Raw genomic sequence first — 16,071 nt, forward strand, 5'->3', positions numbered from 1 at the left:
TCCGGAGAAGAACTTTATCCCCTGCTTGAATCTCCCGATATCTCACCTTAGCATCATATCTTCTTTTGTTCCGTTCTTCCATTTTTGCTGCAGCTTGGGTGGCCAACTCATAGGCCCGATGAAGGTTTTGTTTGAGGTTCCTCACATATTGAAAGTGTGAAGTTGAATCTGTTCCATCAGGAGACACTCCTAAACGGACATCTATCGGCAATCGAGCTTCTCTTCCGAACATTAGGAAATAGGGTGAGAACCCTGTAGATTCATGCCTTGTACAGTTGTATGCGTGGACCATGGCTTCCACATGTTTACTCCAAGACCGCTTCTCGACTTGCTTGAGAGTCCCTAACATATCTAGGAGGGTCCTATTGAACCGTTCTGGCTGTGCATCACCCTCCGGATGATAAGGTGTGGTTCTGGACTTCTGCACCTGCAACATGCCCAACAGCTCCTTGATCAACTTACTCTCAAAGTCTCTACCTTGATCAGAGTGTATCCGATTGGGTAATCCATAGTGAATAAAATACTTCTGCCAAAGGACTTTGGCTACAGTTACAGCCTTTTGATCTTTAGTGGGGAAGGCTTGAGCATATCTGGTTAAATGGTCCGTTACCACCAGCACATTTCCAATTCCCGCTGTATTGTTCTCAATGCAGAGATAGTCCATGCACACAAGATCCATGGGTCCCGCACTTTTCAGATGACCCATAGGGGCAGCTCTCACAGGCAGGGTCTTCCTCTGGATACACCTCCTGCATGTCTTTACATGTTGCTCGACATGTTCCCTCATGCGAGGCCAATAGAACCGATCTTGTACTAGGCCATAGGTCTTGTCCACCCCGAGATGCCCATGTTGATCGTGGAGAGCTCTCAGGACCATGCCACGGTATCTGTGCGGTAGTACCAATTGTTTTCTATCGGGGTGATCATGATACTTCACGACCCTATAGAGTACTCCATCTTCGAGATGTAGTCAGCTCCATTCTCTTCGGTATAATTCTCTTTGACTCACAGGTAGAGAAGTCAGCAATTTAGGATTCTCAGTCTTTATTGCTCTGATAACTCTCCCAATATACCAGTCCTGCGCTTGAGCCTTCCTCTTGTCTTCTGTGGTTATACTGGGCCACTGTTGAAGCATGACTGGAGCATGGAGCACCTCAGGCACAGCTTCTGGAGAGTGGCTAATGGAGTCTATCCCCCTTAGCTCGGCAAATTCTTCTTGACTCTCGGCCACCACATACATCTGACAAAAGGCTCCTACCCCTGGCCCAGGGATCTCTTCCCACTCCTCTTCTTCTTGGTGAGGAGGGAGTCTAGGTCTGCGGGACAGGGCATCTGCGCTGATATTCTTGGGCCCAGGCTTGTACTTCAGGCGGAAACTGTAGCTTGACAAGGCAGCCAACCACCTATGTCCTGTGGCATCCAGCTTAGCTGTAGTCTGGATGTAGGTAAGTGGATTGTTGTCAGTCCTTACTTCGAATGTTGCTCCATACAAATAGTCATGCAGCTTATCCACGATGGCCCACTTGAGTGCCAGAAATTCCAATTTATGGACTGGATAGTTTTTTTCAGCCCCTGTAAGACTTCTACTTATGTAAGCCACCGGCCTCAATCCTTCTGGATAACTTTGGTGCAGTACACCCCCTAGGCCTTCCATGCTGGCATCCACATGGAGGATATATGGTTTCTCAGGGTCTGCATAGGCTAAGACAGGAGCTTCTGTAAGTCTCTTCTTCAGTGTCAGAAAGGCATCTTCACATCCTGAAGTCCATTTCTCTCCAAAGGTGTCTTTAAGATATGGTGCCTTAACACCCTTTACGTCAGAGGTAATCTTCAGCAGGTCATGTAACTCTCGAGCAATCTTTGAGTAGTCTTTCACGAACCTTTGGTAGTAACCACAGAATCCGAGAAAGGACCGCAACTCACTGATGTTATTTGGTCTTGGCCAATTCAACACTGCTTCAACTTTAGCAGGATCTGTGGCTACTCCTTCAGCGGAGACTATGTGCCCCACATAAGTGACAGAGTTCTGGGCAAATCGGCATTTGTCCACTGATAGCTTCAGGCCTTCAGCTTGCAGTCGATCCAACACCGTTAGCAATCTTTGTTCATGCTCCTCTGGTGTCTTCCCAAAAACAATTAGGTCATCTAGATACACTAAACACTCTTTGGGATTCATATCCCCCACAGTTTTCTCCATCAGCCTCTGAAAAGTAGCAGGAGCTCCTGTGATTCCCTGTGGCATTCTGGTAAACTGGAAGAACCCCAAGGGGCAGATGAAAGCTGTCTTTTCCTGATCCTCCTTCTTCATAGGTACCTGATAATATCCAGACCTCAAGTCAAGCACACTGAACCACTGGCTGCCAGATAGGGCGTTCAGAAGATCCTCTATGCGGGGCAAAGTGTACTGATCTGGCACAGTTCTCTTGTTCAGAGTACGGTAGTCCACACATAGCCGAACTGAACCATTCTTTTTCCTCACTACCACAATAGGTGAGGCATAGGGGCTCCGGGACTCTGTGATGATGCCTGCTCCTTCCATCTGTTGGAGTATGTCCCGGACATCTTCCACATCTCGAGGGGGTATTCTTCTTGACCTTTCTCTGAAGGGAGTAGGATCAGCAAGTCTTATAGCATGGGTGGCACTCTTAGAACACCCCACGTCCATCTCTGCTCTGGAGAACACTCCCTCTCGGGTGGCCAGTTTTGAACGAAGGCTGTCTTTCCACTGCTGTGGTAGGGGAGAATCTTCTAGATCAAAATCTAAAGGTGCTTTCACATAATCCTTCTGTTCTGCACTCACAGACATGATGGACGAAACTTGATCTAAAAGGTGTATTACACCAATCGTTTGATGACGATCAATCCGGATTTCCGTGGGGGTTAAATTCTGTACCATCACAGGAAAGCTCCGACACCACCTTTTTCGCCAATCTTTTATCTCAGGTATGAGAGTCCACCCCTTCTTCTGATCCTCTTCAGGCAGAGACTCAATAAGGTATTGTCCAGTTCCCCCCAACATTTCATGGTGCATTGAGGCTATGGCTCGTAAGGTTTTAGTCTCACCAGGCTTCACAAATGCAGGTTCTGTTCCTGAATAGTGGCACAACCCTGGTTTTGTTTCAAGGGCTAGTCGTCGACACTCTTTTCCTAGGACAGGGCTGACCTCCATCAGTCGGTCTAGGGAGACATCTCCCACTTCTGTCAGATAGGCCCTGAATACATCCTGTACCATCTTTGCATTAGTACCCAATATTATTGGGGCACACACTTTCTTGGCTGCAGGGCATATCAAAGCTTCCAGCTCCATAGGACATATCATCCCGGTATTTAACTGGGGAATAGTTATGGTCACTTTTATGCATCCCTCCACAGGTTGAGCTTGCGACCCAACGCCCCATAGCTGAAACTCTCCTGCAGGTTCCATAGGAATGTGTTTCAAATGACGTTCATAAAAGTCTCTGTAGATAATGGTGACTTGAGAACCTGTATCTAGCAATGCTGAAGCATGAATTCCTTCCACTTGTACGTGTATCAAAGATTTAGGCCCAATCTTGGCCCCTACAGATAGACTATGTGTAGGTCGGGTCTTCCTTCGCTTGTAAGACCTGGTCATTTGTGTCTCCTCGAGCTCGGTTGCCAGCATCTCCACATCCACCTCCATGGAATTCGCAGGGCACTCCCGCTGAAAATGCCCTGACTTTCCACATTTAAAGCAGTCCCCTCGGCGGGGTGAATCCTCAGGAAACAGCTTTTTCTGAGTCTTCCTGTGTTGCCCCCCACTTCCAGGGGGAAAAGCTGCTCTCTCTGGTGGTGATTTGCATAAGAGCTCCAATTCAGCCACCTTCTTCCTAAGAGCTGACAGTTCTGTATCCTCTTTCTCCTTCTGTAGGGGTGGACACGTCTGGTCTTCCATTCTCCTAGCTGTATTTATTAATGTGGAATAAGGCAGAACTTTATCATCCAATTTGGCTCTCAGCAGAATTATAACTGGATTATTGGTCAAACCACCTCTCTGAATTTGCTTAGATAGCCGAGCATCCAACTCAGGGGCAGTGACTGCTCCTTTATGGAATAACTTTCCAAGCGATAGTTGTAACCGGTTGATATAGTCAGTGGCTTTTTCATGCTCCTTCTGCTTAGTGGCTAGGAACTTAACCAACAGATCATCCAAATCTTCTGATTTCCCATAAGCATCCTGTAAAACTTGTAGATAGTCGTGCACAGTAGCTTGCCCATTTACTCCTTTGTACAGTCTTATCATGTCTGTAGCGGGAAAACGAAGACTCTCCACCAACCGCTGTTTCTTTATGGTATCCGTACAAGACCATTCCTCCAACAACTGCATAGCATTATCCTTCCAGACCTCAAAAGGTTCTTCTCCTGCAGGAACAGGCTGATTCCCAGAAAACACCTTTAGTTTGCAGTAACTATGGGTGTGGTTTGCCGTCACTATGGCTTCTGAGAGTTTCTGTAGTATGTCCGATACATCACTACCTCCTGTAGGCAGGGTGTGTACTTCAGGGTTGTCTGGTTTCAGTAATGCTGTAGGTGGATGAGATTCTACTTTAGGAGTAATCATCCCCTGCCATCTAGGAGGATGGGCAGCTTGTTTAGGAATGGCTCCGGCCTTTCCGGAGATGGGGGTCAGGAGCTTAGAATAATTTTCTGTGACATAATCTTTCCGTTCTAATTTAAAGGGTTGTTGCAGTGAGGCCCTTTCTTTCTTATCAAGGAGAGCGTACACTAAGGAGCATCCTTCATCCGGGGCTCCATATAAATGAATGTTGGTAGGCATCTCGTGGTCTCCCAAGTCCGTATGACAATATATTAACATGTAAGTTTGGCCTTCAGAATCCTGCAGGATATCCCTGACAGGTCGCCATTTCTATTCCCAGTCGAATTTCTGAACACAAGATGACGTGATTCATCTCACAGCAGGATGGGACTTTGCATAACATCACAGCTTGCTGTAATGGTACATTTCTTTTCTGGGCCCACTCTTTTGCAAAGGAGGGAGTGGCCTGAGGACTTAGCCTATGCTCACTGGTTGTACCCCAATTCATCTCAGCAGCGCCTCCATATGTAATGGGGTTTTGGGGATGCCCCCTAGTGTCTTTGGGGTCCTTAAACCTAGTTAATTCACTATGCCTGACAGGCGGATCCTGAGCCTCCGCTATCTGGGAGCTGGGGTACATGTCTGCGGCAGCGCCTCCACCCAGTGGAACATCCGGGGTAGGGATGTGGGGTCCCACTGGGAACATACTTGGTGCAATAAGACTGACACAGCCTAACTGGAACTAACTTTATATGGTAAATAACAATTGAACCGACACACATAGGAAAATACAATGGCGTAACAGATAACAATGCAAATGTGGATTTTCCCCACTCACCCACCAGCACACCTGCGTCCCACCCCCTTATCTTCGCCCTAGCGGCCGTTGGTGCACATAGGAGAGTTGGGGCCCTAATAAGTCCTGCTCCACAGAGTCACTGACACAGCCTCAGATGTGTAATGTCTGTACGGGACATCAGAGTCTTTACTGTGAGTGAGAAGACAGGTGCCCTGTGGTGATACAGGGAGAGGTTTGGCTTACCCTCACAACACAATTAACCAGGTAGTCAGTAGCAGTCTCCTCTCACTGGATTCACCAAACGTCTGGGCTCAATGCTTGTCTTTGCCAGCAGGTCCCTCTCTCATCTGGTGTGATCTTGGGTGAAACAAGTTCTCTCTGCCAGGTTCCATCTCTTTTTACAGTCTCTCAAATGTCCTCCATTTCAGCTCAGCATGTCATCCTTCTAGAATCCTTTTAGGCCCTCCTTCCCCAGAGCTGTGCAGGAAAATCCTCCCAGGAACTGATGATGCCACACTCCTCCCACTGATTTCAGCAAGTCATGTGATCAATGCTCAATGTTTTATTAACAACATACTGGGGCCATGTGCCATCTACTGGGCATTTCAGATAATGCAGCCTGTGTAACTTCACAGGGTTACATATGTAACGTCATACGTAATGTATTTTAATATTAATATAAGTACATATACTAGTATTAAAATACACTTAGAATGACTTTACATATATATCAGATATATATTATATATATATAATACATCTATATATATTTTATAATTATATATACACGTATAATTACAATAATAAATAAATAAAATAATAAAATAAATAAATAAAATATTTAAAAAAAAATGAAAACAAATTATATATACATATGTAATTTCATTCTAACTGTATTTTGTTATTAATATATATATTGGTAACAAAATACACTTAGAATGACATTCTCTCTCTCTCTCTCTCTCTCTCTCTCTCTATATATATATATATATATAGAGAGAGAGAGAGAGAGAGAGAGAGAGAGAGAGAGAGAGATACAAGTGAAAGCTTGGCACTCTCCTCAAAGACAATAAACGTGTCTTAATATGCCTGGGTGCAAATTGCTGGCGTCAAATATATACAGAAAAATGAAAAATCAAAATGCACTCACAGGTCTTCTTAAGTGGAACACTTGGTGCTTTATAAAGCACCAAGTGTTCCACTTAAGAAGACCTGTGAGTGCATTTTGATTTTTCATTTTTCTATATATATATCTATATATAAAATACAAATAACCGCAAATATATATCTACACATAAATATATATAATTACATAAATAACTACATACGTGTACACATAGACTTTAAATACATATATATATGTATATATATTAAAATTCTACATGTATATTTAAGTAATCTTTTAATATAATTATGTGATTTAATTAATTAAAATTTGATTGACATGCCTGAAAACCCAGGCAGAAAGTGCAGAGAATTTGAATTGCAAGCACTCTATTTAACCCTGTAACTTTCCAAGACACCATAAAACCTGTACATGGGGGGGGTACTGTTGTACTCGGAAGACTTTGCTGAACACAAATATTAGTGTTTTAAAACAGTAAAATGTATTACAACGACGATATTGTCAGTGAAAGTGACATTTTTTGCATTTTTTTCACACACAAATGGCACTTACACGGATGATATTGTTGTGATACATTTTACTGTTTTGAAACACTAATATTTGTGTTCAGCGAAGTCTCCCGAGTATAACAGTACCCCTCATGTACAGGTTTTATGGTGTTTTCAAAAGTTACAGAGTCAAATATAAGGCTTGTGTTTCAGTTTTTTCACATTGAAATTCACCACGTTTTTGTGACTAAGTGGCTACTAAAAAAGACTGGACATACCCCATTTGCAATACCCTGGGTTGTCTTCTTTTGCAAATGGTATGCCATCATGGGGGTAATTCTTATTCCTGGGCTACCATACGGTCTCAAAGGCAACGGAACCAATCTGGCGAATTTCAATGTGAAAAAACTGAAAAATGTAACATGCTATATTTGACCCTGTAACTTCCCAAAACACCTAAAACCTGTACATAGGGGGTACTGTTTTACACGTGAGACATCACTGAATACAAATATGTGTATTTTATTGCAGTAAAAGCAATCCGTATTATGACACTCACAGTTAAAATGTCACATAGAACTAAAAAAAAATAAAAAATTCTTGTTTTCCCATTTTTTCCCATTTTGTTAATATTAAATTATGTTTCATACCTAAATATTTGATGTTAAATGAAAGCTCTGTTTCCCCTGAATAAAATGATATATAATAAGTGTGGGTGCACATAATATGAAAGAGGCGAATTACGCCTGAACAGACATATAGCGCAAATTCAAGTGTTTGTTTACATTTTGTTTTAATCACAACGTGTACATTTGGCTCAGTCCTTAAGGGGTTAAAGGGTAAAAAAAATATTCATATAAATAAACGTAATAACCTTGCGTACTGCATCTACCAGTTGCTGTAAAAACTAACATATCTCATAAAATGAGTTACACTCAGAACTCAAAACCAAACTCTAGGATATGCATTAGCCCAAATTGTTAGATATATTTACATGCAATGTGAGCATGGGAATGTAAAGTATATAATAAAGGAATTACAAATCCTATCTTCATGTTTTTTTTGTTTTTTTCCAGCTCACCTTGAAAGCATGCCCTTCCTGCACTCTCTTCCCATCCCAGGCCCAGCCCCTCTTGGTGAAATAATTGACTGTCGCAAACTCAATAAGTGCAGAGAAGACGAATGTATAGCACACTGCCATAAACCAATCCATCGCTGTAGCATAGGCAACCTTGGGCAGAGAATTTCTGGCACTGATGCTTAGTGTAGTCATTGTTAGAACAGTGGTGACTCCTGGGAAAGAGAAGGAATCATATGATATAAGTGCTAGGATTTGGATTGGAGTTAAATTAAAGCAATGTAGTAACATACAATAATAATGGCTACTTAAATATTGATTGCTCCTACTGGTTTAAAGTATCACATGTGTCAAGGGCAAAGGGGAATGACAAAAATGGTTGACGACAGAGATAACAGAATTCTTGACAGTTGTTTTGGCAGAGTTTCCGCCTACTCTGTACTTTGCGTGTGACATCGCCTATGCATTTCGCCAGGATTTCCGGCTTTCTCAGGACGAATGAGTCTAGAATCTCCATCTTGGAGAAGGGTTTTTGTTGGGTCATGAAGTCTCTGTGGTCCTCCCTCATTGGTGGAAAGTCGGTGACCCTCATTTGCATATTGTGGCACAAAATGCCAAACTTAAATGTTCCTTATAAGTCCTTTCTTAAAGATATAGAGTCTCTTAACCATATCTGTATGCATATTACTGAACTTAAAGTACATTCACATAGATGTATTTCTTGAACTAATAAAGGCAAAATATACAATATTAAAGATTGCCTTACTTGCCACACTAACAATGTAATATACATGTTAACTTGTCCATGCGGATTGAAGATCCGAAGATCCTAGACTTGTTTGTCCTGAGAAAGACGGAAATCCCGGCAAAACGCGTAGACAAAGTCACATGCAAAGTACAGAGTGGGCGGAGACTCTGGAGCTCACATTGCATTCCGAGAGGAGTGATCAGCTGTACTGATCTACGTTACCATGGACTACATTGAAACATAGAGCTACACGTAACAGCCCATCAAAAGGATTTTTTTTTAAATTATTTTTATTAAATTCTTTTATATGACATTATACATATAATATACATACAATTCAATTTATTTGAATACGATTATGTCTATATTGTAAAACATCTAGCAATCATACATATTTACATAAATTAACATATTCACAACAACATTTATCGGATTAAGAGTGTCAGACGGATTGGACTGGCTTTTATCCTTTATGTTTTCTAAGCAGTGTCAATTTCTTGTACAGGGGACTCCATTGACGTTAATTTATTAATCATATCCTTCATCTCTACATTGTTTTGTTTATTAGCATTTGAATATTCATTGATTGCCAGTTCCATTCGTAATTGAAACATTAATTGGTTTATTATGTTTTTCCATACTGGAACTGTTTTACTTTTCCAGTTTCTGGCTATTAGAATTTTAAAAGCTACAAAACAGAGTATAATGAAGTTTTTTTCCATCTTTTTTAGGATAGACCATCTCAGATGTAATAGAGCCACCTCCGGCACAAACCTGAGTCTATGTTCTATCATTTAATGTATAAAAACACATATGTTTTTCCATTGAACCATTATCTTCGTATAACTCCACTATATGTGGAGCCTCTACTATTTTCACACCTCCAACACATCAGATGTCAAAATAAACATTCTAGCTACCCTTGAAGGTACCAGATAACACTTGTTAGTAAGTTTATATTGAGTCTGCAAATTTACACAGTGAATAGCTTTCCTCATTTCTATTAGTGATTTATACCATTCCATACTCGTAATTTAAATATTTCATTAATTTTGCCAGAGCATTAATTTTTTTTATTTTTTTTTATTTTGGTGTGCAATAAAGAAATAACATACAGGCTGGTAGTGCCACAGCAGCATCTACAAGCTTAATGTGGTCAAACATTTGTGTACAGTGTCATGGCATAAGAGACAATTTCACTTTTTTAAGTTAAAGAAACAGGCTTCATTATAGATAATAGTATAACACTTGAGTTATAAACTTAGAGTTGCAAGCTCTGGTAATTGACATAAGGTAAAATAACAGTTATAAATCATTTATAAGGTGCGCACATATTTTAACATTTATAAAACAGGTTAGGTATGTGCTGATCGGTCATAATGAATTATTCTGTTGTTTGGTGACAGTAGTTTGAGGTTAATAATCATAACATACTTCGTCGCTTTTGCTTCGGACCCTTGATATAGTATCGCCTATCTTATGCGTAAGTGTGGGGTGTGTATTCCGAGCAATAACAGCCTCTCTAACTTATCATATCCTACAATAAACAAGCGGTTAGTTCGCATTTCAATGCCTCAGTCTTTGGTTAAATCACGATAATGAGGTGAACCAATTGTGCGTGTTCAAATTCTGCTTTTGGTATAGTAGTTAAACATACTGTGATTCCATCAAATAACAGCAATCCAAAGACGGGCTGGTTAGATTTACAAGATGCATACTCGTGTTTACATGGTGGCCTGTAGGCAAGCTTGTGGATGGGGTATGACAGAAACAAGCTTAACCTGATATTTAACTGTGGTGTGCGGTTCATATAAACTGGGGTATATGGTATTATCGTAGGGGAACCAACCGTGAAGTAACATACTTGAAGAAGTAGCATTTTTGTACATTAATTGCAGTCGTTTATGACTCAAGTGTTCGCCCTGGGGCCGGTTGGTGTCGTGCGTCTTGTGGTTATACACATTACATAAGGGGCCTACATTGCCACTGCTGGGGGACGCTGTGTGTGACGAACCCTGCTGCATAGACCTGTATTGCTGGTTCGTCTGTTTGCCTTGGGTTCGTGGATTTCCTGTCCGTATGCCCTTGTTCATATGTTTCCCTAAGTACCGATTGAAACTACCGAACCATCGGCCACCCAGGAGAGGAGTGTGCGGCTTATTAACACCTTGACCACAATTAGAACGTTGTGGTTAACCGCAAACACCTCTCCATTCCATTCGTACGGGTGGTCGTCGTTCGGGAGTTTCTCTAATTCGTATGGACTTACCCAGGTAGCCGTCCCATGGAGTCATTCGTATACCGAAGGACTTATGAGAGACTTTGACTCCATGGCGATTGGACTGTGTACATCGGACCTGAGCGCTATTCGGTAGGAATATGCCCTCAGATCCAGGCTATCTGGGGATACGAAGGACTTATGAGAGACTTTGACTCCATGGCGATTGGACTGTGTACATCGGACCTGAGCGCTATTCGGTAGGAATATGCCCTCAGATCCAGGCTATCTGGGGATACGTTGCACGAACACTATACATTCGGTACTTCTGATTTTATGTATTTTATTGTATTTTTCGTATTTTATTTTAAAATGGCGATGGTCCCTATCCTCGGAGTTAATTAGGTTTCTCCCTAATTATCTCCGGGATAGGAAAAAATGACTTATGGGTAAAATGGGAAGGGCTTGTGTTATAGCCACTGCGATTGGCTACTGTATAATATATTTTACAGTCTTCCACAAGGTCCCCTAGGGGAGTGTCTACCTTGTGGAGACCTGCATAAATACCGGGCAAGTAGCCCCCATTAAACACATTACTGCTTGACCTTCAAGACGGAGCTTTGTCTCGTTTGTGGAGGGATTTACTATTGGGACAGCGTTTTAGTTTATTTCTAGCTGTGGAAGGATTTCGGATGAATTGCTGATCGGGAGTTACCGCATTCGTATGCTCCGTTCGGGAGTTTTATGATCGGTTGGACTGAAATTGCATTTCTGGAGAAAGGTGATTATCGACTAAACGGCGGCTTCATTCCCCTGGCGGTGAGTGTCGTAACAATTGGTGGCAAGCGACGGGATGAATCCCACCGCCCTGAAGGCCAGCTACACACCCCAGATTGGAAATGCAATATGAGGAATTAAGGCGTGCTACCCTTAAAGACATTTTGGAGCGCAGAGGACGATCAGCGAGCAATCTCAAGAAAAGGGAGATTATTGCTATATTGGTGGAGATGGATACAGCACAGGGAATGGAAAGAGCTAATGTGCCTGGCCTGCTGGATTTAACACCCGAGGAGATATCGTTTAACCGGGCAGTTCAGATAAGGCTGGCACACTTTGGCCCCAACCCTGCAGCGGATATTGTGGTGCAAGTGCAAGCCACAGTGACAGCACAACAGGCGCTCCAGAGGAGAGGAGCTGCAGCAGCAGAGGTACCCTATAATAATAATGGAAAGAAAAAGGTACCATTTGCTGCTTTTAGAAATTTTATTGAGACTGAAGGAGAGATAGACGGGTTCCTGGCGGACTTTGAAAGACAGTGTGCTTTACACCAGGTGCCCGCAGAAGAATGGGTCACTATCCTCTCTAGGAAATTATCCGGCCGGGCCAGTGAAGCTTTTCAGGCCATCCCAGAGGAGGAAATCACTAGCTACCGGGCAGTAAAAGATGCCCTTTTGGCCCGATACGCGGTTACTCCTGAGGCGTACCGGAGGCGATTCCGGGACACTAACAAACAGGCTGGTGATTCCTATGTGGAATGGGCATGCAGGGCACACCGCACGGCAGCCCACTGGATGACAGGGTGCCAAGCGGTAACTGGGGAAGAGGTGCTGCAAGTATTCCTGCTAGAACACTGCTTTGACAGGTTACCTGCAGGAGTTCGTGAGTGGGTCAGGGACCGTAAACCCGCTACCTTCCATGAAGCTGCTCATCTGGCCCACGAATACACTGATGCACGTAAGCTAGATCAGACAGCAGCCAAGGTCCCTGCCCGAGTAGAGTACAAACTGGCAGCACCTCCAACCACCAATGTATATCACCCCCCAGCACAACGTACCCCCACTATGCCGCCAGCGACCAACTATGGGCAGTCAGCCCGATTCAACGCCCGGGATTACTCAAATCAAATCCGGTGCTATGGATGCAAGCAACTGGGGCATAAAAGACCAGAGTGCCCATTAAACAATGCCAGCCAAGCACAGTCCTGGAGAAGACCAGCCGGCGGAGCCCAGCAGCCACCTCAGCCTTCTGCTCACTGCTTTGAGCAGGAGGAGTTTTGGGGTATCCTACATGAAGCAGACCCAGTGCAAGCAGCTCAGCAGGACAACCGCCAACAACACAGACAGACCGTTAAGCTGAATGGGAAAGTGGTTACTGGTCTGAGAGACACCGGAGCTACTATGACCCTGCTCCAAAAGAACCTGGTTTCTGAACACCAACATACTGGAAATACTGTAGCAGTAAGGGTGGCAGGAGGCGCCGTGTTCCGTCTGCCTGTTGCCCGGGTTCATTTGGACTGGGGAGTGGGCTCTGGACATGTGAATGTGGGAGTTATGAAGGACTTGCCTGCTGATGTTTTGCTGGGAAATGATTTGGCCCCTCTGGTTTCTGCCTATGCTCCCATGGGACCTGCCGAGGCCAACCCAGTGACTACCCGTGCTCAGACCCGTGCTGCTGGAACCGGCCCACCTGCTGCTGAAACCCAGGTAAGAACCGATTCCCCGACTGACACCCCAGGGCAGACTTTAGTTAGCTGGGATTCCCCAGAGGAGTTCGGGAGGGAAACCCACACAGATCCATCTCTCCAGAGATATAGGGGCAGAGCAGATACTGGAGAAGAAGGAACAGAGGGGGAGCGGTATGAGTGGGTGGGGGACAGGTTATACCGGATCCCTAAGCCGTCCCAGAAAAGTGTTGCCCCTCCGCCGAATCGACAGCTGGTAGTGCCCGCGAAATACCGGCAGGAGATTCTGCGGATAGGGCATGATGTTCCGCTAGCCGGACATCTAGGGTCCCGCCGCACAGCCCATAGGATTATGCTGAACTTTTTTTGGTCAGGGATTAACCAGGCTGTGCGGATATATTGTAGCACGTGTGACACTTGTCAACGGGTAGGTAAGCGGGGGGACCACCCAAGAGCTAGGCTTATGTCAATGCCTATTATTGGGGAGCCCTTTGCCCGCATAGCTGTTGATATTGTGGGTCCACTGGCCAGGGCTAGTCCATCCGGTAAGAAATACATTCTCACCGTGGTGGACAATGCCACTCGCTATCCAGAGGCAGTAGCGCTGTCTAACATAGAGGCAGAGACAGTTGCTGATGCCCTGGTTAGGATTTTTACCAGGGTTGGGTTCCCTAAAGAGATCCTCTCTGACCAGGGAACCCAATTTACCGCTGTGCTCACCCAGCAGCTGTGGAGGGTATGCGGCATTAAACCGATACTTAGTTCCCCATACCATCCACAGACTAACGGTCTCTGCGAGCGATTTAATGGCACCCTCAAACAGATGCTGAGGACCTTTTCTGACACTTGCAGAGACTGGGAGCGATTCCTGCCTCATCTGTTGTTTGCTTACAGAGAGGTGCCCCAGGAATCTACTGGGTTCTCCCCCTTTGAGCTGCTTTATGGGAGAAGGGTCCGCGGACCCCTAGATCTCATTAGAGGCCACTGGGAGGGGGAGACAGAGCAGGAAGGGACTCCCATAGTACCATATGTTCTGGAACTCCGGGACCGCATGGAGAAACTGTCTCTGATGGTAAGAGAGAACCTCCAGGTGGCCCAGGGGAGACAGAGGGAATGGTACGATCGGGGTGCCCGACAGCGAGTCTTCCAGGTTGGGCAGAAGGTGCTAGTGCTCAAACCTGTGAAGGCGAACAAGATGCAGGCATCTTGGCAGGGCCCGTATAAAGTGTTAGCTCAGGTGTGTGATACTACCTACCTTATAGCCAGCTGTTCAGATGACAGGATCCAGCGATCCTTTCATGTGAACATGCTAAAGGAGTATCAGGAATGACCTGAGGATGTAGCTGCAGTATGTGCCCCCGCTGCAGACGATACTGAAAGTTTACCTTTACCCGACTTGTCAGCAAGAGATTCCCAGACGGACATGACTAGCCTCGTACAGCTAGGGGACAGGTTAAGCCCCGCAGAGAAAGGACAGGCAAGACAGCTTCTGTGGGAGAAGCAGGCGACGTTCTCCCAAGAGCCCGGCTACACTACCCTAGCTGTACATAAGGTAGAGACTCCTGGAAGGAACCCCTTACGACAGCCCCCTTACCGTATCCCTGAAGCAGTCCGAGAAGGAATGCGGAAGGAGATAGAGGAGATGACCCAGGTTGGGGTCATCGAACACTCCGATAGCCCTTGGGCATCCCCTGTAGTCCTGGTGCCTAAGAAGGATGGGACCACCCGGTTCTGTGTGGACTACAGGAGGCTCAACGAGCGGACCACCACTGACGCCTACCCGATGCCCCGGGTGGACGAATTGTTAGACCGCATTGCCAGGGGACGCTATCTGACCACCAAAGACCTGTGTAAGGGCTACTGGCAGATTCCCCTGGCCAAGGACGCTATCCCCAAGTGGCTTATACCAATTTAAGGTCATGCCATTTGGGATGAAGAATGCCCCAGCTACCTTCCAACGTATGGTGGACAGGCTCCTTGATGGATTCCAGGAATTTGCTTGTGCATACCTGGATGATATTGCGATCTACAGTGGGTCCTGGGAGGAACACCTGGTGCATGTAGGGGTAGTACTGGATAAAATCCGGGCCGCCGGCCTGACATTGAAGCCAGAGAAGTGTCATCTAGGCATGGCTGAGGTACAATACTTGGGTCACAGAGTGGGGTGTGGGAGACCAGAGCCAGCCAAGATAGAGGCAGTAGCGAACTGGCCCACACCTATCACTAAGACCCAAGTATTGGCCTTCCTAGGGACAGCAGGGTACTACAGACGCTTTGTCCCCGACTACAGCTCTATCGCTAAACCCCTGACTGACCTGACTAAGAAAAACCTCCCTAAGCAGGTCCTGTGGTCTCCAGCTTGTGAAGCTGCGTTTCAAGCACTTAAGCAGGCTCTCGTGAATGCCCCTGTCCTGGCTGCCCCAGTTCCTAACAAACGTTTTCTCGTCCATACAGATGCTTCCATGTATGGACTGGGGGCTGTGCTAAGCCAGGTCGGGGAAGATGGAGGAGGACACCCTGTCGCATATCTCAGTCGAAAGCGGTTACCCCGAGAAGTGAGTTATGCGGCAGTGGAGAAAGAATGTTTGGCCCTGGTCT

General features: G+C 45.0%; 1 protein-coding gene across 2 annotated transcripts in view; it reads right to left on the reverse strand.

The window, feature by feature from the left end:
• Nucleotides 1-16,071, reverse strand: part of GABRA3 (gamma-aminobutyric acid type A receptor subunit alpha3) — a 513,254-nt gene that overhangs the window by 26,731 nt on the left and 470,452 nt on the right. For both annotated transcript variants that reach the window (XM_063432388.1, XM_063432389.1), the window contains exon 9: nucleotides 8,050-8,261. In XM_063432388.1, coding sequence (XP_063288458.1) covers nucleotides 8,050-8,261 — 212 coding nt within the window. The remainder of the gene's footprint in view (nucleotides 1-8,049; nucleotides 8,262-16,071) is intronic.

Source organism: Pelobates fuscus, chromosome 9, assembly GCF_036172605.1.
Source record: "Pelobates fuscus isolate aPelFus1 chromosome 9, aPelFus1.pri, whole genome shotgun sequence".
NCBI classification, from domain to species: Eukaryota; Metazoa; Chordata; class Amphibia; order Anura; family Pelobatidae; genus Pelobates; species Pelobates fuscus.